The following is a 25,890-nucleotide window of genomic DNA, read 5'->3' on the forward strand; positions in this document are numbered from 1 at the left end:
GTATTCCCTCCTCCGCTGCCTTGGCTCAGAGATTCCCGTGTGGATTGTGGCTTCTTTGGGCTCCACTTCCAGCTCTCCTTTGTTGTTCTTGTTGTTGCTGCTGGTCAGGAATTTATCGCAAGTCAGTCGTAGCTTAATCTTGGCCAAGTTTAAGGCCAACCAGCACACAGTCTGTGCGGAAAGTGCGGCAGCGCCTTGGGAAATGGAGCAAAGTTTTGCTCTATGGATGATTGGTAATGTTCTGGGATTAAACTGAGCAGGAAAAATATTATTTAATGATAAGTAATAGAATTTTAAGGGTTTCTAGATAAATTTGTTTTTATTTTTAAATTATAAATACCAAGGAATAGTTAATATTATATATTATATATATATATATATATTAAAAAACTTCTTGATTTTTTTAAATTAAAAATATCATAACTCGGCCAAAAGAGCATTAATTTTAAATCGGAAAACTGTTCTGTGCAAGATTTTCTACAGTTAATAAATCTGCATACTTCATTTAAAAATTTTGAAAATTCAATTTTTTATCAAAATCAAAAATTTTAATGATGTAAAATTTATATATATTTATAAAATTTTGAAAAAATGGCCAAAAAATCGATTTCTTCCAGACATATCTAGAAAGATTCCCCTGTTGATGCTGATCAAGAATATATATACTTTATAGGGTCGGAAACGTCTCCTTCACTGCGTTGCAAACTTCTGACTAAAATTATAATACCCTGCAAGGGTATAATAAAGTTCTAGCTTGATTTAAAATTGATTATTTCTTTAAAAAACAATATTTTACCAAGCTAGTTATTTTTTATATATTTTTTTTGATATTAATTTTAAATCTTAGACACTTAAAAATCATATTATTAAAGGGCTTACTTTAACCTCCTTTACCTAGTTCAAAAACGTTTCCCAGACACTGTCCCCTAGTTAAGATCGTATCCCTTTTGCCATCACCTCATCGAGGGGCCTACTATTACGCAGCTGTCCACGCACTTTAAGGCCTCGTCCCAGACCTGGACACGCCCCTTTGTTTGCCCATTGTCCGCTCTGTGACTTTGCATACACAGAAACGAGGAGTTGTTAAAGTTTTCCCCCCAGTGGAGCATTGGAGGAACACGTATCCACTGATCGACAGATGATCCACGGCTGCTCTCTCCTATTTAGCGATATCGCAAAATAACTTGCTGACTTCTGTCCGGCAGCTGCTGCTGCTGCTGCTGAGTAAGCTTGGTATATCGGCAAATCTCTAAATTGCCACAAATTAACAGATAATTCGCGATGGCCAAACCAAACCCGAACCTGGAAAACAGAAAACGACAGGCGATGGCGACTGCTAAACAGATTCCGTTTGACTTCAGCGCGCAAAGGCGACGCTAATAGATACTTTGCGTGCTCACACTCACAGTCGCACTCGAATTCGCATTCACAGCTCTGTATTTCTGTATATATATATATTTTTTTTTCAGGCAAAAAGCAGCAACTGAAACTGAGACCAAGACCAGGGACTATGCACTGTGAAATAATTTAGGAAATTATAATTTTGACTTACCTATTAAAGGAGCTTATAATTTTATAATTTAAATTTGAAATAAGACTTTAAAACGATGATCTAAACTAAGAATTTACGATTCCCCATGAAAGATTATAGGTTTCCCCTTAAAAAAGGTTCAATTGGAACCTAAAAGTATGCTACATTTGCTGCGAGCAAACGAGGCAGTATTTAATGGTAAAAAAAAACTGGTTTTTCTTATATTTTTAAAAAATAATTCCAAATCCCTAACTACTTTTTTTATTTTATTTATTTCTCTTAAAAATACCAAAACTTCGCCTTGCCCAGTGTAAAACACCTGACGTTTTTTCTCTACGTGTGTCACTCGCCTCGCAAAAGCTTGGTGGTTGCACAATACCCAAATCCAATTTTCGAATTCCCACATGCGTTCATTATCGGACTCGGATTCGGATTCGGTTTAGGCTGGAGATCGGGACTTGGACTCGTACCCAGGCACAGGCACTCGTAGATGGAGATGGAGTTGGAGGGACCCAACTGCGGGTGCGCGCGTGCGCATAACTCATTTCGCACTTTGTCCATTTCATAAGACCAATTAAAGCGCCGCTCCGGCCGATCCGGAGAAGCTCAATGGAGGCTCTGAGCTCGCGTTGCGTCGCCATGGGGCGCCGCTTTACCTGCGACAATTTTCCATGCCGAGCATCGGACTGCCGTCGGATTAAGTGGAAAATTTGACAAATGCCCCGATGCGACTCGGAGACGAAGCGAGGTATAAAAGGAGGAGGCTGTGATAATCACCTGATCCACCTGCCCGCCTCTCCTCCTCGCCGCGTACAAATTTGCGCATTTGTCCGGAGCAGCGTGAACACACTTTGCACACAATCAGCCGGGGGAATCCCCTGCTCCTTCACTACCCTCTCTCTTCTCTTCCCTTGGCTTGGTATTCAACCAGCATTTTTATGCGCATTTCGTTTTCGTTTTCGTGCCCGAACCGCCAGCCACGAAATTATGTCAATAACTAAGGTCATATGCATAAATTCTGAACCAGCAGCAGCCGAGAGGAGCCAAGAAGGCTGGACAACGGCAACCAGGTAGACCCAGAGACCCACAGAGGGAGAGAGAGCTCTGGATCTGTGACTGCATACTAAATACTGACCCTGCCATAGAGGCATTTCGCTTTATAGATCGATCAGGTTAATGTTTAATTTAATAAGAAAAGAACTAGAAGGTTTTAAGAAGAATTATTTAAAGTGAGATGTAATATCAATCTTTATTAGTTTTCCAAGATGCTTTTTTATTAATTTTCTCACAGATTTATCCATCAACTAGGGTATTTTGCCTTCACATTTGTGCTCTGCTTATTTTTAAGTCTGACAATTTAAACTCGACTCTGTTTTCTTGCAAATGCACGTGTCTCTCGCTCACAATGGAGACCCTTTAACCGAGGGTATTCAGTGGAGAACGCCTTCACCTTGGCACTTGAATGGCGTCTACTCCCTCTGCATGCTAATAAAATGATATTTTATTGCTTTTTGGCGGCTCATCAGGGAGAGGGAAATCACCTGGCCTATGAAAAGTCAGGCATCTTTCATGGCTAATTGCCTTGGAGAGTCGTGCGTGGCCTGTTACGCATTCCCCGCACAGATTAAATGCTTCATTTGCAATTGTGACTGACAGGGAGCGAAGGAGGAGTATGGGATTAAGTAGGTTTCCAGGGAAGAGGGCAGAGAATAAAGTCAGCCAGAAGTGGGAGTACCATCGCATGGCGGGGGAAATTGCCGAGTGGTGCGGATCAGGACTTGCACAGGTCCCTGACCCAGTAATTGGATGTGAAGAACATGCCGAACCAGCAGCAGCAATCCGAGGTTGTTGGAAGGAGAGGCGGAGCAGAGACAAGCTGGGGCAGAAACTAGCCCAAAACACGATTAACCCACATCTTGGACGCGATCATAAATTATTATGCAGCTGGGAAGCAAGGCAGAAGTCTCGGAGAGACTGAAGATGGTCGCGTGACTTGTTAAGAAAAGGCTAGAAAATAAGGAATTGGATGCAGGATTTAATATTTTCATTGTAAATTTATAATATTCTTAACGAATTTATCTATAAATAAATAATAGATTTTTTTATTTCCCTCAAAACTTGCTTAAATATTCATAGTCAAGTCCTCTTTGGACATTTTCCAACAAATTCCCTGCATTCCTTTCCTGGTTGAATCAGTCGTGAGCCGGGGACGTGGTCACGCATTCACCTCTGGTGAAAAACTGGGATCTTGGGAGCCAAGAGGAGAGCTAGAGAGAGTGCAGGATGAGGACTCCACAGAGCAGGCACATTTTTTCGGCTGATTCTTCTGCTGAGGAGAGCTGCATTGCGGCGGCACACGAACATGACTTTCTAGCGGATTTCTTTGCATGAGCTTTGTTGTTGGGCAACCATTCGGGGGGAATCGAAGGGGGAATCTCGGAGTCGAAGCTCTAACCAGGCAACTATTTATGCGGCCTCCCTCCTCCTATGCGCCTCTTCTCTACATTTAATTATTTTGTTTAAAAAAGTTTTGACACCGCGACGCGCATGCAGATTTACAGTCCAACTTGGGGATTGGGATTTGTTTTTTGTTTTTTTGTTTTTTGGAAGCGGGAGTGGAAGTCATAGAAAGACTGACAGCCTCGGCCAGCGGCTCTGGCATATGTGTGTGTGTACAGCGAGAAGGTTGGACGGGGGACGACAGCGCCGTGACAACAAAATAGTAAAAATACAAAAAAATAAACAGAAGAAGAAAAAACATTTTGCCACTCAATTTTGCCCGTTTGCCGGACGAGCACGAGCTCTCTGCCAGATTGGATGGGATTGGACTGGCTGGGCTGGCTGGCTGCCTCGGCGGTTGTTAGTGCAGAGTGTATCTAGATTAAGGCGCGACAATAAGTATTAAGCATTAAGTTGTCTTTGCCACGGCGAGCCGTGTGAAGTGCCGTCTCTGTCCCCGTCTCCATGTCCATCTCCCAACTGCAGTCTCTTCGGGTCAACTTTCGTGTACACACTCGAACTACACACGTACCGATGTGACAGTACAAATCGCTGGCGGAGATTTGGGTGGGTGTAAAAAAAAAAACATGATTAAGGCGGGGGAGGAGAAAAAGAATTTTATAAAGAAAGGGTTTAGGCTTGAGTAATGGATTTAATAATGAATATATATGATATAAAATGTATATTATAAAATTCTTATTCGTTTGTTAATAGTTCCTTGCCTTAATTAATTAATATTTATTTAATTTATATTTTTTATACCCTTGGGTATACCCATTACCTTGATCATTAATTCCTAGCCAATAGAACGAATTACGAATTTTTTGAGTAATGGCCTTAATTTCTTCTTCATTTCGAAAGGAGGCTAAGTAACCTCCCATCTCACGACACTTTCTCTCAGCAGTCTCCCAATCCGCAAATTCTTCTTTTACTATTCGGAAATACCTAGAACCAATTCGCTCGAAACCAGATGGTATAGTAATCGTTGCTGAAGCCGGGACTGCTTGTTGGGAGGCAGGATCTACCTTGTTCGAGACTGCCTGCAGAGTATTTAGAACCGCCTGAAGTTTGGTTTCAAGCTTGGTCTGCACCGCAAGCAGACTTTCGCCTAGTTTAGCCTCCATTTTGGTTTGTTGTCCCTCCAGTTTAGTTAGCATCTCCTGAAATTGTCTTTCCATCTTAGCTTCCACTCCTTGTAGTCGTCCTTCCAGCTTGGCAAACACCTCCTGAGGTAGCTTGGCCTGCACTTCTCCTATTTTCACCTCCAGTGCCTCCAGCTTCGATTTGATATCGTTGACAGCATTACGAGTGATCGTGTTTCCCTCGTTCTGGGCCTTGACGACTTCGTTAAGCCGTGGGATAAGTTCAGTAAGACAGATGCTGTCGCACTGATTTTTTTTTGGCTCCTCAATCAGGCAAACGTAACCCGACTGGTCCTTCGCAAAGGATGCATCCCACAGGATAAAGGTAGCCAGCGCCCAAAGAATGAAGGTACTAAAGTTGTGCATCCTTTTACTGGAAGATTGTAAGACTTCGGTAGATGAAAGTCTCTAAAGAACTGATTCCAGAATTATTCGAAGACTTACGAAGAGGCATCTGGCATAAGCAATCGGCTCTGAAAAAAGTTCAGCTTTTAGCTAAGAGCTCTGTGTAATCAACATGACGTAAATCAGGGGTTCATGGGTGAAGGTGAAAGTCTCTTATCAAAGTCTATTCCCGAAAGCATGCGATGGCTTCCGAAGAAGCATCCGATCTAAGTTGGGATTGATAAGAGCTTTTATGGGGATGGCCCCACTCTCTGCGTGCTCGTTTATATGTATATATTTCCCAAGGAGGAGTACTAAATACACTGAAAAAAATATCCCGCAATGTGGAACATTAAGACCATTAATGTTTGCGAAGGAACCAAAGACCATAATTTTGGATGAATATTTGTATTATATTCAGCTAATTGTTTTTTAATTTTGTGGGGTGTTCATAAGTACATAAATGTAGAGGTTATTCAAAGTGAAAGAAACTGACAAGAAAGAAAGCTGTTTTGTTGTTTTATTTAATTTTTATTAACTCAAGATTAAGCTCTCAAGTTTTTAATTAGATTCAAAATATCGAATTCCAAACCATTTTCCTGTTAATAAATAGTTTAAATTTTAATGATAATCCAAACTCTATTATTAAACCAGAAGCCCAGATAATCTTTGTCAAATAAATATTTCTGAAAAGTAAGGAAAACCCACATTTTAAGTAAATTAATGACAAGGAACAATATTAATTTTACTATGTATAACTTTATTTAAAAAGATAAATACGAATTTGGCTAAGTTTCATTGTCCGCCTGGCAAATAAAATAAAATAAATAATTGCAAGTGAAGTCCCACATTTTGCCATGATTTAAAAAGACGCAGTTCAGCCTATGATTTCTGTCGTTTGGTTCTCCCTTATACCAGTTTAAAACTGTCGCTGGCTTGTGTGAGGCCACAGATACGAAGTGGCTCTCATTCTCGTGATCATTAATGCCTAGCCAATAGTTCGCATATTTTTCAAGTTTTGGTGTAATGGCGTTAATTTCTTCTTCATTTCGAAAGGAGGCTAAATAGCCGCCCATCTCACGACATTTTCTCTTAGCACTTTCCCAATTCTGTCCTTCATTTACTATTTTAAAATATCTGTTACCGAATAGCTCGAAACCTGATGGAATTGTAATCGTGGATGAAGCCGAAACTTCACCCTTGGGTGCTTGTTGGGGGACGGCCGTCTTATTCGATTTTGCCTGTAATTGACTCCCCTCAGCAGCATCTATCTTGTTGTTCGACATTGCCTGCAGTTGATTAACAACCGACTGATGTTGGGCTTCAAGCTTTGTCTGAACCGCAAGAAGGCTTGCTTCGAGTTTTGCTTGGAAGTCCTCTAACTTGGTTAGTATCACCTGTTGTCCTTCCAGCTTGGTCTTTACCGCCAGAAGACTGTCATCCAGTTTAGCCTCCATCTTGGTTTGTTGGCCTTCCAGTTTGGTTTGCACTCCTTGAAGTTGGCTTTCCAGCTTAGCTTCCACTCCTTGTAGTTGTCCTTCCAGCTTGGCATACACCTCCTGAGGTAGCTTGGCCTGCACTTCTCCCATTTTCACCTCCAGTGCCTTCAGCTTCGATTTGATTTCGTTGTCAGCATTACGAGTGATCGTGTTTCCCTCGTTCTGGGCCTTGACGACTTCGTTAAGCCGTGGGCTAAGTTCAGTAAGACAAATGCTGTCGCACTGATTTTGTTTTGGATCCTCAATTAGGCAAATGTAACCCGACTGGTCCTCCGCGAATGATCCTTGCCACAGGATACAGGCTGCCAGAGCCCAAAAGAAGAAAGTTCCAAAGTTGTGCATCTTTTTACTGCGAGATTTTAATACCGTGAAAGTTGAAAGTGTTTGGTGAACTGATTCCCAAATTATTCTAAAACTTTCGAAGAGGCATCCGGCTTCAACTGGGATTGATAAGAGCTTTATTTATATACACAAATATATAGAGAAGACGGCACTCTCTCTACTCGCATGTATATACTTCCCAATTTTTGTGTGTATTTAAATAGAGCTCTAAAATAGACAACAACAACAATATATAAACATTGATGAAGGTGAAACTCTCTTATCAACGGATTCTCGAAATCGTGCGATGGCTTCCTATGAAACATCCAATTTTTTTCAAGATTGATAAGAGCTTTTATATTTTACGTTGCTCGTACATTCATCCCAAGGAGGAGTACTTAAATAGCATATTGTATACACTGCAAAAAATTACCCTTGATGTGGTTATATTGGACAAATAAAAAAAATAATTAGTATTTACGAGTAGCAAAAGTTTTTTGTAGTAACAAGGTTATGAGTAGTAGCCCCTTTTGGACCCCTTAGTTGCTTTAATTAGATCAACCTTTTTGCCGTGGGAGTTGGGTCAAATTCCGCCCGTCCGTATATTTTTCCTTAATCATTTTTCCCCTTGGTTAGTCTCTGACATTTTCCTTTTAATTTATGCCACCAACAAAACCGACTTGCACCGTTGAAGAGATTACACAGATTGCGGGTTATGCAAATTATTTTGCCACCGTTGCAGTTGCCTATTTTTTTTTCTTCTTTTATTTTTGAGTTTTTTCTTTAGTTGTTCAGTCGCGGCTACCGCTGCCCACTGACAGCCAATTTGGCAAGTCAACCCGCGGGGGACAGAGCTCGGCTAACGCGGCGTATGAGCGATGCCATTTAGGCGAAGGCAAGAGCCTCGACGGTGTTAAATAATTTTAATTATTGAGCATTGTTAAGGGGGGCTCTAAGTAAATGCGGGCCGCCGATAAACAAACACAAATTGAGACTGAAATCGAACGAAACGGACGCCGCCGTCGTACGCATTCCTGGCTTCAATCCATTCGGATTGGATTGGCCATCGATCGGCGGTACAGGAATTTTAATTGCTGGCGGCCAGCACCACCACAAGCACCGAAATCGAGCACCTGCTGCCGCCTTTTTTGCTATGCTTTTCGTTCGTCTCTCTCTCTTGTAGAGGCAATGGGAACGGTGCCAGTTGCTCATACGCCACGGTGGCCAGCTGGACAGCTCACCGAGCAGCAGCGATCAACAACAGCGAGCAGCTGGTTCAAGCTCCCAGCTCCAGTCAAATCGAGTCAAAAAGTTAATTACAGTCAATGCGGCAAACGATTTTCATGCACTCTTGACACCGCCTGGGACGTGACAATATGAGAGGGTTGCCAGTCAGTCAGTCAGTCAGTCAGCGGAGCTTGAGAGCAAAGGCTAAATTGGGATGAGGATGGAGGCTGGTGACTCCCCAAAATGCACTTGAAAATATGGGTTTTGGGGAGTGAAAAGGGTATAGAATTTGGGGAGAACTTAAATTTGCTTTAAAATCAAAGAGCTTGCTTTCTTTTATCATCTTCCTTTACCTTAAATTTCATTTAAAAAATTATATAAATTACATTTCTCCCAGTGCAACCCCCAATCGATAGATCGATTCCATGAACTCAATCTCTGTTGCCCCAGATCCCTGATCCCGGAATGTGTTGTTCGTCTGCCCTGGTAGCCTGGTGGTACTTACGCAAAATGGCCAGATTGAACCGCCGCCGTCCTCGTCTGGCTGGCTATGGCTCATTAAAAACTTTCTTTGACTTTGGCTGCTCCACAATTACCCCGAACGACTTCATCTCGAGGAGCCAACGGCTAATGGCAGCCTAGCCAATGTCAGTGGGTTAATCTTAGACCACAAAAATAACGCAGAAATCAATGGGAGAGTCCCCTGAAGATGAGGCTGCCGCCGATTAATCATAGATCGAGCGAAAGTAACCGCATGGTGACCCTGCAAACAGTGGGATTAACGCCAGGCCCAGCAGGGGTTCGCCTTGCCCCCCCTCTTTAATGGGCATTTTCTGGGGGAAGCAGTGACGTCGAACATGCAAATGCCTCATCAATCAGCAGGGAATCGGTGACGGGGTCTGACACCCGGCTTGGCTACTGTGCTGCTGCTACGACCGCTTCCACATGGCAATCAACGCGTCAAACGGCCAGGAAACGGACTCCGATTCCGATTCCTACGTCTTCGTCATTACAGAGAAAGAAAAAGAGGGTAATGAAACCAAAGGAAAATGGTAGAGAAGTGAAAAAAATATATATTTATTATAGTTTTTTCGCTCTCTGCTCTCCAACATTTTCATGCCATCTCCATTTCCATTTCCATCTCCGTCTCAAACTCCCATTTCCATTTGCTATTTGGCTTGCAGCAAAATGTGTGAATTTCTTTGGCTTTTCCAGTAGGCAGCCCAACAATTTTTGACAGCTGCCTTCGAAATGGGAACAGCCTACCTCTGCGCCTGCCTCCATCTCCATCTCCATCTTTTTCTTCTTGCAGAACTTCTGGGTTCTGTGCTAGTTTATGGGTCAGGCCCAAGGAACACGAGATTGGACTCCACCCAGTTCCCTGCCAGTCGAAGCTTATTAGCTGCACGCTAATTTATTCCGGCAAACAGAAGGCTCCGGCTTCTGGTGTCGAAGATTTCCGAGCCTCGATCGCAGACGTTCAGGCGCCAGACAACAAAACTGCAAGTTGTGTGAAAACTAGCAATTGCCCGCAGACTTTTTTAGACAAATGAACGGATCTGATGGGTGCTTGGAGGAAAATCAATATTAATAGAAGGAAGAAGGGTTTTCCTCGTGATTTATGGTCAATATAGGAATTTAATAATAATATTAATAAAATAAAAAAACCTCGTGGAGTAGGCCTCATGGGGAAACCACGTTAAAACAAGAAAGAAAGCTAACTTTGGCCAGCCAAAAATGCATTAATTTCGATTCGGAAAGCAGTTTTGTGTTAGTTTTTATTAATTAATAAAAACTGCATACCAAATTTAAAATTTTAAGAAATCAAAATTTTTTTGCAATTTTTGCTAATTTTAATTTAACCCCTTATCAAATTTCGCAAAAATCGCCAAAAAATCGATTTCTTCCTGACATCTCTAGAAAGATTCCCCTGTTGATGCTGATCAAGAATATATATACTTTATAGGGTCGGAAAGGTCTCCTTCACTGCGTTGCAAACTTCTGACTGAAATTATAATACCCTGCAAGGGTATAAAAAGGATGACTTTAAGGATGCAAGCCTGATTCCTCAAGTGGTAAGCGAAATTTTTTTAGGTACTGAAAACAACCTTAGCTTCTCTTAAAACAGAATTCTGTACCATTTCGCTGAGGAGGATATTTCTTTCTGAGAAACTTTTGAAGTGAATTTGTTTCTCCACTGGACCAATAGTTTCCTAGTCGCTTGCTTGCTGCCTTCACACTTTCGGTTTTAATTGCAGTCGCCAAAAAAAACCAAAAAATGAAGGAAAAAATTTGGAACTGCGGCCGGCAGAGCGAATCCCCCAGCTGCAGACGACCGATGATCATTTGCATAAAACAAACAGCAATTTCTCACACACATGTGTGGCGGCGTCGTATTTTCTGTGTTTGCGGATTGCATTCGAGGCCCGCAGCTAGCGATTCGTTACATGGGAGTGAATGTTCGTTCGCTCGGTCAGAGTCTCAGCGTCCGAGTCCGAGTCTGGAGCCTGGCCTGGAGCCTCCTCTACGAAAAGCGTCACATCAAACATGCATCAATAAATAAATAATTCCAATTTGCAAATTTTTCATCGAGGGGGGAACGAGCGTGGGCCTCTCGGTCTCTCCCAGAGAGATCCCAGTCAGGTGGCTTTGTTGGCAGTTTGAAAAAGGAAATTGTTCATCTGGCACAACATATTGGGCATCGCCATAGTCGCCGCCGCAACAACTCCATTCCTTCAACGGAAAACTGAGAAACTAAGGCTAGGAAAACTCTGAATAAGCCGAAAATTCAGAAAAAAAAAACAGACGAAAGGCAAATAAAAGGCTATCGCTATCGCTCTTGGCCAATCTGCATGTGCAGCCACGGAGCTTACCAAGCAGCCCACAAAGCATCCAGCAAGTCGGCTTTTTGACTGCGTGTGTGAGGTGTGTGTGTGTGTTAAGTGTGTGTGTGCGAGCTGCTGCGAGTTGCTGCGGACAATGACAACAATGAGCAAATCATGGGCACTTGGCACGGCGGCGGTCCCCCTTCTTCTTGTCGGCAGCTTTTTCTACACGTCGACAAATAATAAAAAACCTTACTTGGACGGAAATTATTATCGATTTTTCAATCTAATTTACACTTGCAAAGTTCAAATAGGTCCAAAAAGTGGCTTTGATATTATCTGGTTTATCGTATAAGTAAGGTTGAAAGGTTTACCAAGGATTTCTATTAACAATTGTTTTAGATTTAAGTAAGAAACTATTCTTAAAATGAAAAAAATAGTAATCAAAAACATTAGTTAATTAAAAATGGAGACTTAATTGTAGGAAGGTACATATATCGATATATATATCGAAAAAAAAAAAGAATTTCTATATTAAAATATATACATTTTTCGAATATAACTTTGAAATTTCAATATTATCTAAACAATTTTATATCAAAAGTATTGTTAACCTTGATTTAACGGAATTTTATTTATAAATAAATATTGATTTTGATTTTAATATATCGATATTATCGAAAAACTATCCTTTAATATTTATTTAAACAATAAGACTTGCTGATAAAAGTATTAAAAGACTGAGAATTGATTTATCGCAAATTTAAAGGATCTCTTTTTATATCAAAAGTCACCTCAATCATCGATATATCAATTTTTCTGTCTTTCCTTATCGTTAAATTTTGATAACTTTTATCAGAATCTTTAAAAATGCAAAGCTATTAGTAATCTTTTCTCCATTTATATGTATTTTGCAAATTCCTCAACTCATTTTCTCCAAGTGCAGACCCTCACACCACCACAACACATTGCCGAAAGGCCAACGAGTGATTGGAGCACAGAGCACTAAATGGCATTTTTAGCTTTTGACATTTCACGCGTGCAGCGCCGTCATACACGGCGTATGTGTGATGTGATACTTTTCGTACTCTCTCCCGTTTTGGTCTTGCCCGATCCGATCCAAACCGAACCACGACCCCAAAAGCGGGGCGGCGGCACTTTAATGTGACGCCGGGATCCCGACACCGACTGACTTTGCTGCGACCGGGGGCTTAATGCCATAGATTTGAGTGGCCGGCTAATTCACGACAATTTGCACTGATCGCCGATTATAGATCGAGGGGGCCATCACCACCCAGTATCCCGGTATTCCAGTATCCCAGTATCCCAGTATACAGAATGCAACATGCACTTCCTTGTGGCATATCGGCCTACGCTTGCTTCTCACTGCTCCTTAGTCGCAAATGTATTTTTAATTACATTGGCAAACATTTGCGTGTTCCTTTGGGAGGTTTTCTAGAAGAACAATGCGTTTGCACTGGGAGAAAAGTGATGGAAAATGTTAAAAAATTAGATATTATATTAGGAAAGGCTAAGAAATAGTCTTTAAAAAGTATAACTTATGACCCCAAATATTTCCTTTAAGAAAATAAAAGAACAAATAAAGAAAATGTAAATATTTATAAGGTAAAAAACTTACAAAATAGATCCTTAATCCTTAGAAATACCAATTTAATTAAAGAAACCATAGTTAAAATACGAAAGCCATCAAATTAGTTCAGTATTCCCATTACATTCCCATTAAATTTAATTCATTTTTTTACTGTGCGTCCATTGGGGAAATGGGAAATGGGGCTGGGTTGGCGTTGAGAATGGCCTGGGTTGGCCTGGGGACGGACCGGGGGTTGGACTGGATTGCAGCTCTGCCGAGTGATGGAGGCAGTGCATCATCCACTTGGCCATTTGCCTGATTGCGGTATTTTGCCTCGGTCAGCTGGATCTCTCTCTCTCTCCCGGCTCAGTCAGCAAAATAGCATATGGTAAATGGCAAATGTCCGCATCGAATGCGACTGGAAGCAGTATCGATTTCAGGCTACCGCTCCCAGTTCCTCTCGAGATTCCTCCCTCCACTTGCTGCTGCTGCATCCCAGCTCCATCTTCATCTGCCGCCGCCACTGCTGGCTGCTCCTTTTGGATGGCGCGTAAATTTTCATGTCGCTTTGCGATTTGCAAGCATTTAACAAAGTCAAAACAATTTTAATGCACAGACCGGGGCAGTTAATTAAAATTGCAACGATCTGTTGTTGTTGTTGTTGTTGGTTGGTTGGTCAAGTTGTTTTAGGAATGGATGGGTTTGGTTTCCAGCCCAATACCCTGCAGGGTGCCCAAGCCTAGCAGGGATTACTTTCCATTCTATAAACTTTTATTTAAAATCATTAACTGATGGCTCTGACCAATGAGATATCAATCTAGGGGAGTTCATGTATGCCACTGCTAGGGCATTAACAAGGTCTGCTATGTGTGTAGACTAGACAACTAGTGTAAAATAATACACAGAAATAATGTACTTGGGAACATTTTCATAGAAAACAAAAATAACACGTGTGCGCTTATAATTCTCAACTGGTTTAAACATCCCTAGAATGAAGTGAAGGTTTCCGGCCTAAGATATAAAGTCTATAACTGTCTATACAGATGTGTGCTATTAAATATGTGCTTTTATATAGTTACTTAACCCAAAATACTCTCAAAATACTCTTTATTTTATCTTAAATTAAGAAAAAATTCCCCCTAAATTTAGGAAAAATCCTATTTTTTAACGATCAAATAAATAGTCCCAAGACTAAGATAAATCAATTCCAATATTAGAAAAATTCCCCTTTTTTTCAAAAAAGTTGTTCCCTTATTTAAGGTAAATCTCCCCATAATCTTCCAAAAAATCTCACAGTGCAGATTTTGCCTAGACTGCGGACACTTGTCAAGATGTTCCGAGGGTTTCGGTACCAAGACTTGGGACTGGGGCTAAGTCTCAGACTGAGACCTCGAGCACTGCGCACTGCGCTTCCCATGTTTGTTGCCTTTGACAAAATCGAATTAATTTTAATGCCTGTTGGCCGCTATGCTGCACATTAATTACCGAGCTTGGAGCTTCCAGCTTCTGGGTCTTCACCTCTGTCCCTCTTCCTTCCCCGCCGCCTGTGCATTTTGGCATTTTGATGCCAAAACCTGACTGGTTTATAATTCAATAAAATTTGATTAGGCATTAATTTGCAATGTCGTCTAATTAATGAGCGCAATATATGCAATGCAATGCCTCTTACCCGCCTTGGGGTTAAGGCATAAGGCCTCCCCTCTCACAACCCTCTCCTCTGCCATATTTGGTTTTGGCTCTAAGCGCGTCTAATGCCAACTTTTAAGTACGAAAAGCACGGTATTAAAAGCGCTTCCTTCTGCCGTGTGAAAGGGGGCGGGCGGACCAGAGTGGGCGTGCCACTGGAGGCGACCTACTGCAGTTTCTCTGTCTCTATCTCTCTCGTCTCTTGTCTATTCTGTTCTGTGGCATAATAGGCCAATTATTACTGCAATTTGCATTAGACCAACACAACACGGGCTAACACAGAGATATATAAAGATATACGCCGAGATGTGTAATCCACGGAGAGAGAAAAAGAGCAGAAGGAAGCTGGGGGAAATTCTTTTGAGGAGCGCGTTGTTATTATGAAACCGTTTAGAGAACGTGTTTGTGAACAGCACAGTAATTTGGTTAGATTACCAGGCTGGCGACGACGACGACGACGACCACGACGATGATGATAATGATGATGAAGATGAAGATGATGAAGGTAATGATGATGCGGATGACGTGGATGATGCAACTGCCAGGGGGAAACTGTGTATGAGGAACCCAAGAGCAACTGCAGCAGCAGCAGCAACAGCAACGCGACGAATGTGGGCCAATCTATCACCGCTCAAAGTCACACCAACAAAATATTGACTACACAAGAGTGGAGACTATACACATTGAGAAAATGTGAATACCTGGTAGTCAAAGGGTTTATTAAAATAATGCAAAGAGTTGCAAAATAACCAAGTTCAGTTTCTTATTATAAATATGTAGCATCATCCCTCCAGTCTTTCTCTCTGTGTACTTGCCAGAGATTGAGTGGCACTGGCACTGGGTCTGGCACAATCCCGTTTCGCTTGGAGCGGCAGCGTGTGAATAGAAACGTTAGCGGAGGCACGTTCTGGACGCTGCCTGATAAAAGTTGATTGCAAATTTATAGACGAGCAGATTGGCCATAAACCCATGTCCAAGCAGCGGGGCCTTGAGGAGTCGTGCTGCTGTTGCTGCTGTGGCTCGGATCTCTGTCCGAATCTCTGCATCAATATCCGCACGAGCAGCAGCTGTACCTGTCCCAGTGCCAAGTACCCAGTACCCCAGCTTCTCAGTCTCCAGCTCGCATCGATCAGAGTCAATCTCTCTGCGTCCCAGTCAATCGTCATGGCGATAAGCGCGCTGTCGTTGTCAACACGAGAACAACTTCCGCCAGTGCTCAATCATTCAAGAATCGAATATATATATATATATTCGAGCACTAAGATTCAGGAATCAAACATGGAGAATCGCTGGCCAAGAAAGTGAAACCGCCCCGTCGAAGCGGAGATTTGCTTTGACTCGCCTCTTAATTGAATTAATTAGCTTGCGCTTATGCAAATGCATTACAACTCTATAATGCATATTCTGCATAGATTCTAGATTCTGTTCAGCAGGCCATATGCGCCAAGTGTCAATATATGTTCGTCGTGAGCCAGTTCTGGCACACATACGAGATTGCCCCCCGACTCTCAGCCATTCCATTATTCTTCAAAATGCGCCGCAAGCCGCCGCCGCCGTTTGTTTCTTCACACAATCCGCAGTCCACGAGTCTGCAAGTCTCCACAATGAGCCGCAGTAGGTCCCCATAAATACCAGGCCCATGCCCTATATCGGGTCCAATGGGTCGATCACGAACTTTGTCACACGCAAGCCCTGTCCATGGGCACAGGGGATTTCGTACAGTGGGGTAAGCCAGCCCACCATTTATGGTCAGTGTTGGTAATCTTAGCTTAGAGCATTGTTTCTTTTTATTTGTATTTTTTTCAGTGTGCTAATCCATGGGGTGCCAGCATGATTTTACATGGAATCAAGGTCATCTTTCCATCTAAGGAGATGTAGATTTAGATTAAAATCAAAGCATTTCTTAAACAAAAGATAAGGTAGAGGCATAAATCAGTAAGGGGCTGGCTCTTATGTAAAGATATTGATGAAGAAATTGATCTTAAATATCTTTTATTAAACTTATTGATAATTTCGATATTAAAACCTGACTGCAACATCTTATAAAGCCTGTAACTAAGCTCTAATAAGATCTCTTAGTGTTTTGACATGTTGATAAGTTTTAATTTCATAAAAAACAAAAAACAATAAACAATAATTAAATATAAAAAAAATATCTCCACTACCCAAACCTATATCTTTCCTTCATTAAAGAGTATCTCAACTTCCATCTCTCCCTGCCGCTCTCTTTGGATATTGTTGCAGTTTGTTTGCACTCGTATTTCATTTTAGCGGCCACTAAAGACTCGGGGTAAACCGTGTGAAGGGGGTGTCTGGCAGAGGGACAGTGGCAATAGCAGGGGCGGAAGGGGAGACCCAACGCCAACACACTCCAAAGCCGCTGCCAAGTAGACCTTCAGACGCCAAACACTCCAACGCCGTCGCAGCCAACGCAGGCAGGCAGGCAGTGAGGCAGTCAGGCCAAGACAAGAGCGCATATTCATTCGGCATTCGGCATCTCGTCGTCGGCATTATTCAGCCAGTCAGAGTCAGAGTCAGTGGGACAGCTGGACAGGTGGCGAGGAGGGGTTCAGTGCTGCAGGGGCGTAGGCAAAGGGGGGGGCACACTCTTGGCAGTCGGACTGCCAAGAGACAGCTCGAGTTTTTGCAATTGCGCACTTCTGAAAGCGGTTCGAGGCGCAAATTTTTGATCCGTTTGCACCGCACACGGAGGTCGTTCCTCAGTCAGCCAGCATCTTGCATCTCCATAAATAATATATATATAGAAATATTGCCACCTTTGCCAGCAGCTCTTGGCTTTTAGCTCGCAGCTTAGAGCTCACAGCTCGTAGCTCACAGCTCATTTGCTTATTTCATTCACCTGTGCAGCTTGCTCAGCTTGTGGGCCCTCGAGTCTGCGCTCAGTCTGGCGGGATTGACACCTGACATGGTGGCGGCGGATCGAAAAGCGAATGCGGATCTGATATCCGCAGAGGCTGTACATCTTACATCCGAGATGCTAGTCAAAAAAATTCAAAAAAATTACTATAATGAGGGTTACCTCGTAGAGAAGTTACTTTATCTTTAAAATATGATTTTACCCCATTAAACATTTGATTTTTGGTTCTACATATACAAAACATTGTGTTTATATGGGATACCTAATTTAAAAGCTGAATATAATTTTCTAAAATATTATTAGACTTGCCATAGGCTTGCCTGTGAGTTGGAAATTGTTCCATTTTACTTATAATAAATATATCTTAATTTAAAATACAAATCACTATCATTTCCTCAGCTTAATAACTTCCAAGACACTTTTTAAACATTAACAATTCCCCCTTGTGATATTACCACAGCTTGCAGCCATTTGTCGTCTGTTTTTATTTACTTACTGAAGTGTGAATAATATAGTTTTCTAGTCAACCGATCTTGCTTTTTGCAATACATGTACCTTATCTGCAGGGCAGGGCCTCTCACAGCTCGTTGTAATTTATTCACTCATTCAATATGCACATGCACCTATGACCGTATCTATATAATTATATAAAGCCCGATTTGGTTCGCTTGTGGCAAAACCACTGGCCAAAGAGTAGCAGGCGTTGAGTTATTGGTGGCCCAGTGATGATTCATATACGTTCTACAATATATATATTCACTCGTCGGAATCGATTGGTAGATTTATGGCCATGTTGATAGGCAAATTTCCGTTTGCTTTGATCGAAAAATACAAGTAGAACGCCAGAACTAGCAGCACAGAATGAAGATATAGCGTGTGAATGCGAAGACACTTAATCTAGTGACAGATAATTAGCAGAGGGATAAGCAGACAAGTCACTTATCATTTGCATATGCGGCAGAGAAACTTAAAAAGCTACAATATGCCATGCATTATGCCTTAAGCGAACTACTAGTGACCTCTAAAAATAATAATCCCTATTATTAAGCAGGCTTAAGACGATGGCACGAACCAAGGGTGTATATTTTTGTTAAGAAATACATTATGTAAGATTTCTCACAATGCACAATGTGCATATAAGCATAGGAATAGGTATTATCTTGGTAAAAAGCCTGAATAGGTGTTAAATGGATACCCCCTCCCATAATTAAAAACCAAACCATAGTTGGTATAATAACTTTTATTGTATTTCAGCGTATGCATTTTGTTGCGTACAAATCGAATGTCTGGATATTGGTTAGTAATAGGTATTGCAATATCTGCAGATACGTATATGTATGTATTTATTTGTTATCGCTACTAAGTCTGCTATCAGTCTACGAATGCGTGTGTGTGTGACAATTGGTAATTGATAGATGATAATTGGTAATTGGTAGTTGGTATTCGTTAATCATAAGTCCTTCTTTGTTTAATTGTGGTTTGTCTGGGTCTAAATCAAAGGCAAGTTCCAGGAAATCAACAGATGATCACTGATGGTGATTATAACTAAAGCTAGAACTAAACCTAGGCCAGCTTCTACGACTCGGCACAACCTGCTTTTAAACTCCTATTATCTCGTTCCGAAACAACACATAATATTTAACGTAGAAATAAGCAACAACACAAGTCAGTGATCCCATCACAATCGAGCTTACAAAATAATACCCATAGATTATGCACATGCAAGTGCCCAGGACACAAGATCACATTGATCACCGATCACCTCTTCGTTTCCGTTTCCGTTTCGTTTTGGGGGGTAAAAAGTATGTGAGAGTGTGTGTGCTATATGTGTTCTTCCTACTTGGTGAATATATATATTCGGTATATAGGCAGAGGTCCTGCCTTAAGTGTTGAGGCTAATTGATTAATTGCTATCCGGCACTGGTCCAAAAGGGGATTAAATTCAATATATATATCTGGGTGGGTTCGTCAGAGACAGTCTCACGATATTAGCCAAGGTTATTAATCCATATATTTCATATCCTTGGTTATTATTTTGGTTATTTGATTGAGTTATTTTTTTGTTTTTGAGGGGAACACGACGTTGGTCTATTGGTGATTTGAATAATAATATATCAAAGCCTGCTGGTGTATCTGTATCTGGATCTGACGAACTTGAAGTGGAGCTATGGGTGGGTTATCCTTTTTGCTTAGACCCTGCGATTGCTGTGCTCCTGCTGCAGGTTTAGGTTTACATTATTCATCACCGCACTCATGTCCACCACCACAGAGTCTGTCATGGTCATGGCACACTTGCTGCTTGTCTCCAGCTCAGTTTGCCCCTCCAACAGGCCACCACCATCGTGGCTATGACCATTTGGGGTGCCAGCGGGCATGTCCTGTGGATAAAAATAAGTGATAAGAACACTTGGAAAAAATACATTTCCCACCTGATAGTTTACAGAGGCAGCATCCAAGGCCATTAGCTCCTTGCGCGACAGTTCCTCCACAATGGCGGCGGTGTAGCAGTCGCCCAGCATGTTGTTGGTAGTGCGAATTCGATCCCTTTAGGAAAACATAATCCCTTTAGGTCAAATATCCCCCTCAAGGATACCAGAAAACCCCCTTCATACTCACACAAACCAGTCCACGGCAAAGAGCAGGGTCACATCCTGAACAGGAGCATCGATGGCGGTGAGGACCACAAGGAGCAAAACCAAGGCTGCACTCGGCACACTAGCCGAACTCATGGAGGCCGCCGTGGAGGTTAGGAGCACGGTGAGCAGCTCCCCGAAGCCCAGCACCATGCCGCTCATCTGGGCAATGAAGATCGAAGCCACGGCTATGTACAAGGCAGTGCCGTCCATGTTGATGTTGCAGCCAATGGGCAGGACGAACCGGGTGATGCGAGGATCCACGCGCAGCTTCTCGTTCATGCAGCGGAAGGTTATGGGGAGAGCAGCGGCTCTGAGGGGGTTCCGGTTTGTTTTTTTTTTTGGTTGGAGAGTTGCAGAGTGTTGGAGAGTGTTGGAGAGTTGGCGAGTTGGAGAGTTGGTAGTAGTGTGGTGGTTAATTTTGGGAAGTGGAAGTGGTGTGTATTAGCGTGGCACACACCGAAAGAAAGAGAAAATACTCATTTAAGGTACTCCTACAGCAACTTGGGACCCTGATCTTAAATAGAAAGCTAGTCTAACGATTTATGGGTATATAAATCTGGACTTTGAGAGCAAGAAACTAATTTTGAAAATTTGTTAAATAAATAGTAACTTTCAGAGCAAGAAACTAACTAGATATAAATTTTATATAGTTAATCTAAAGAGCTTTTAGAGAAAGGACCTACTAAAAACTATTAAGATATTACTTAAAGTTATGTTTTTAGACTATTAAGTATTGAAAAAGGATTAGTTAGATATAATATTATTATTAAAATTAATTCACTTTCCTTTAAAAATATTAAGTTTTTTTTTTCCTAAGTCCTTAAATTCTTTATAAGATATTCCTAAATCACAGTTATTTTTTTCAGAATTATTCTATTTTCTCTACTAAATATTTAAAAATAAATAACTTATCTAAAAAACCCCTTAAATCCCCTTCCAAACGATTTAAGATTTGCTATGGAAAAACTTCAAAAATTTGTAATAAAAAAATCCCCAGAATTCCCTTCTATAAAAACGTCATAGATCTCCCCATTTTCAAGCTGCGATATACACCCAGAACTCACGTTGAGGCCGTGGCAAAGGCGGTAAGCATGGCCTGGATGAGTCCGGCGTAGAACTTGAACGGATTGCGGCGCACGACGACAAAGTAGATGGCCTGCATCACGACAAACTGGTAGAGGAACACCCCGATGGCAACCGTGATGATGAACCACATGAGCTGCGCCATCACTAGTCCCAGGTCGTCCACGCTGAGTATCTTGCCAGCGATCACGGAGCTAATGCCCACCGGCGTCAGCCACATCACACAGGTGACCATCTTCATGATCACCTCGAAAATGGCCGCAAAGAAGTCCACCACGACCTGGCCCTTCTGCCCGATGGTGCCCAGGAAGGTGCCGAAGACGAGGCAGAAGAACACAATGCCCAGGGTATTGGTGCCACTCCGATATTGGACATCGCGCACCAGGACCACATCCTCGGTTAGCTCCTCCGCCTGGCGTTGGGCCTCCACGCCGCCAGAGATTAAAGTGTCGTTCATGGTTTCGTTGAAGGCGTGCATGATGCTCGGTTTCGGTAGGTAAACTGTGTGAGCTTGCTGTATGGAGGCCTGGAATAGGTTGTCCGGAAATACGTTTCTAAAGGGGGAGTAAGAAATTATATATATTTTTTTAATTTTTTATACATATTTTCTTAGTTTTCTTACACTTTAAATAAAAGAAATTTAGAATACCGGAAATATAAAAACTGCTTTCTGTAAGCAGTGCAGCACATAAAAATTTACATGTAGAAAGCGCCTCTAAAAAGTTAAATTGCTTGACTTGAACAATTCTACAGCGATTTGCAAGCGTTTTGCGCGCGACTTTGGACTTAAAAATATTATATTTATGTTTGCTTTATAAAACAGCATTTAATAAGGTTATTAATTTAAGCAAAATAAATATTTAAACCTTAAAATAATAATTATAATAATTCTAGGAATTCTAAAAACAAAATAATCGTTAACTGCTTGCTCTATGCGATTTACTCGCGATTTACACATTGAACTGCTTGATTCAACAGGTTTTCAAGCGATTCGCAAGCGGTTTGCTAGCGCTTAAGGCGCGGTTTCGGGTTATAGTTTTTCATTTTCAGGAATTCTAATTCTATTAAATTATTCGTGATAATTGGTTTTTAATGAAAACCTAAAAATCCTTTCAAAAGTATATAGGTTTCCCCCACTCACCTGCCCAAATCCAAGAGACTATCCAATAGGTTCACCGCCCTCCTATCCGTCGAACGGTCATCGGCATTGTGCAGATCCGGATTCCCGGGATGGATAAGCAGAACCAAGGCAATTCCCAAGGCGGCATTGAAGAACGAAGTGCTGGCAAAGTAGACCAAAGTCCTCAGCGCTATCTTGCCATTCATCTTGGCATTCAAACTCGCCGAGCCGGCAATCAGACTGGATATGACCAGCGGCAGGATCATCAGCTTCAAAACGCGCATAAACAGCTCGCCGGGATAGGAGATCAGCATGATGGAGTCGCCGTGCAAGTTGAGGGGACGCAGCGAAAGGCCTGGGGAGAATGAAGAGAGAGGATATTCAAGGGGTGAGCTTTAGTTTAGTGAGTTTAGATATGGAAAGGTACTACTATATAAAATATTCCTTTTACGCATCAATTCTTTAAAATAGCAATTAATACTTGAATTTTTAAACAAAATTGTAATATAGACACACCAAAAATCGAATCTAATATTCCATAAGTCTTCCTTCTTTCCCCTATTATAATATATATCTCCCTAGGTATATACATAGAACCTGATATCAAATCCCAATATCCTCACCCCCAATACTCACCCAATATCACCCCAAGTAGCACTCCGGAGAGGGTTACCAGGAGCATGAGGTTATCGCTGAGCCACCTGCGGTAGCCGGTGAGCTCGACGGGGGCATCGCTGCACTCGGTGGTCTTCGGGGGCAGCTCAGTGGCGGTGGGGGGACCCATTTTGGCAAAGAGGTAATCTGAAAATTTCCCAGACTTTTCCATTGTCCGTCCGGTCACCCAACAGTGGGGTGACGAGGCGCGAAAAGCAGCAAAAAGGTGGCGGCGGCAACGGCGGCGACAAATTCAGTTCAAGAGAGCAAGAGAGAGAGACAGAGAGGAGCAAGCGAGACAAGGCGAGCCAGGTGAGTGAGATAGATGGACAGAGCGAGGGAGAGACAGACAGAGAGAGAGAGCTAGAGTGGCGTGTGCTTCCCCTTTTTTTGTTTCTTCCTTTTTTTGGTGTTGAGTGAAAACCGAATCCTGAATCAAGTCCTGGGATAATGCTCCTGCTTCCTCCTGGGATCGCTGGCGTGTCCAGTTATTGATTTTTTAAATACTTCACATTGAACTTGAGGATGTTGATTAGGTAGGCCATCGGAAGGCCGTTGCTCCGTCGCTCCTCCTACCGGTGCGGCGTGGTCTTCCTTTTGTTCGGCGGCTCCTGCAACTGCTGCTGCGTTCCGGCGCTGCGTCCTCGTCGTCGTTGGCGGCGTTGATGGGTTAAGGGCTCCGTTGTTGAGGCTTTGTGGGTGCTGCTGGCTCCAAACGAAATTGAAATTGAAATCGAGTGACCTTCGCACTTCGAGCGACTTGCAGTTAATCGATTTTCCAGACAGCTGCAGTCCAACCGGGGGAAACTGTGTCACAGGATGAGCTGCCTGTCTTAAAGCTCTTTTCTTGAAGTCCTTCAGAGGCCTCTTTTCCTTGGATCTCTCCGCTTTAAGGCTGTGTCCTTAGCTGCGCTTTCGTTTTCACTCAAGTGTCTGTGTACTGAAGTGTGTCCTGCTCTTGCTCCTGTTTCTGGCTCTGGTTTTTCAGCTCCTGGCTTTGACCCGTTCACTCCAAGCTTGCCACTGCGAATGTGCGGCTCTCTGGCGGGTTCGGGCTTTTATCCTAGCCGGACTTTCTCTCGCAGGAGTGCAGGAGTCGCAGGAGTCGAGTCGGTGCCATAATATCTACTCTCTCTCTCTCTCTCTGTGAGTGTCTGTTGCTTATTATGGCAGGAAAAGCCGGCAAGGGAAATGAAAACGAAATGAAAACTGAAACCGAAATGGAGGAGACAGCACGCATTGCCGCGGAGCTGATTGACGCTTTGTAATTATCATAAAGCGGAAAATTCCGCTCAGTAAACACGCAAAAATTGATTAGGCAGCAAAATGTAGAGAAATTAAATCAAGTTTTATAGTTTAAGTATTAAATTTTTAATTTAAAATGTAAGAAATATATATTTTTTGGGATAATTAGAGGGATTTTAACTAATATATAGTAAATAATCTATAGTTTTAAGAGATAAAATCAAGAAACATATTCTTTAAATATTAAGATTATTAGTTTTTAAGGGTATTTTTAATTTTTATAGAAATTTTATTTATTTCCAGCCTTTTTAAAAATAGTTAAATACTATTTCCAATCTTAAATATTGGTAAATATTTACCAAAAAAAAATCCTAAAGCCTCTATGGACTGTCTATTATTTATTTTTTTAATAAAATACATTTTTTTTAATTAATTCATATATTAAATTTTTTTTTTTTTTTTCCTCAAACACAATTCCCAATAAAACTTTCTCCTTGTGCAGCATTACTTCCTCGACCCTGTCCAGGTAATTTGATTTAATAGCGGCGCTAATCGATTTAAGTGACTTGGCAATTGCCGCTGGCTAGATGTCCTTGAGGATGGGCATGGGCCTGGGGATAGGAAAGGAGCCCCCAGGAAGACAGGACTCGGAAGACAGCTAAAGGGGTGGCCGCTAAAAGTCGCTTATCGATCCGCCAGACCGAGCAAACGCGCCTTGTTACCTGTCATTCATAAATCATGCAAGGAGAGGGGGATCCCAGGCCGCTCCCTAGAACGGCTGGTGGGCAGTGGGCCAAATCAATAGGGCAAAACTATATTTAAACCTTTTGGGCCAACACACAACAACTCAACACAACCGAGAACACAAAACAAAACGTTCTGCGTCCGCTCGGATCCGGCTGAATTCGGTTGTCATATCGGCATTCGCCTGAGAATTTCCCGCAAGCAAATACCGAGCAGATCCTCGCCGGCCGATCCGATCCCCCCAATCTATCTGTCAGATAATTAAGATAATTGCAGCGACGAGTTGCCGCTTTCCACTTTGATTTTCTATCTCAGCCAGACACTGGGAAATTTATGGCCGAACTTGCAGATGTTCGAAGCGAACTTGAACTTGACATTGGCCAGGTTTTGCTCTTAAAATATATTATATAGATATCGATGGGCTTTGTGGCTTTTCGGTTGTCACTTGGTCTATTTATTTTCTATCGCAGTTTTGCTTGGTTCTGCGGCACCTTAATTGCGGCCAAACACGAGTGATCCGAAGGTCACCCTGGACTGCATCCCTAATACTCTGACTTTTTGACTTTTAAATATAGGGAAATATAGGAGGAAATATCAAGCTAATATTTTAGGTTACACAAATATAGATATATATTTGAATATTAGTCGTACGACAAAAATGTATTTTTAGACTCTGCTCACTTTTAGGCATTTTGTAAAGACATTTCCTGAGAATGATTTATCATTTGTCGTTTGTAATTTCTAGAAAAAATTTTAATTTGAATAGTAAAATATTTAAAATGCCTTAAAATATATATTTTATGATTATTTAAGGCAATTGATAGT

At 41.9% G+C, this 25,890-nt stretch overlaps 2 protein-coding genes and 1 long non-coding RNA gene across 5 annotated transcripts in view; 2 read left to right on the forward strand and 1 right to left on the reverse strand.

Annotated features, from left to right (window-relative positions):
• Positions 1-25,890, forward strand: part of LOC138928012 (uncharacterized) — a 162,624-nt gene that overhangs the window by 91,745 nt on the left and 44,989 nt on the right. The gene's annotated exons all lie outside the window — the stretch shown is intronic.
• On the reverse strand, positions 18,808-23,206 carry Eaat2 (Excitatory amino acid transporter 2). The gene is made up of 6 exons (XM_017173453.3): positions 23,059-23,206; positions 22,444-22,777; positions 21,284-21,856; positions 20,200-20,529; positions 20,013-20,127; positions 18,808-19,961 (listed from the first exon to the last, which is right to left on the reverse strand). The coding sequence occupies exons 1-6, from the start codon at positions 23,204-23,206 to the stop codon at positions 19,773-19,775; spliced, it is 1,689 nt and encodes a 562-aa protein (XP_017028942.2). The 3' UTR covers positions 18,808-19,772.
• Positions 22,745-25,890, forward strand: part of GABA-B-R3 (gamma-aminobutyric acid type B receptor subunit 3) — a 28,146-nt gene continuing 25,000 nt past the window's right edge. For 2 of the 3 annotated variants that reach the window (XM_070285164.1, XM_070285163.1), the window contains exon 1: positions 23,265-23,388. The gene's annotated coding sequence lies outside the window, so the exon portion shown is untranslated. Of the gene's footprint in view, positions 22,811-23,264; positions 23,389-25,890 lie in introns of those variants that run through there. The other variant, XM_070285158.1, reaches the window with a different exon arrangement.

Source organism: Drosophila kikkawai, chromosome 2L (assembly GCF_030179895.1).
Source record: "Drosophila kikkawai strain 14028-0561.14 chromosome 2L, DkikHiC1v2, whole genome shotgun sequence".
Taxonomy (NCBI): Eukaryota; Metazoa; Arthropoda; class Insecta; order Diptera; family Drosophilidae; genus Drosophila; species Drosophila kikkawai.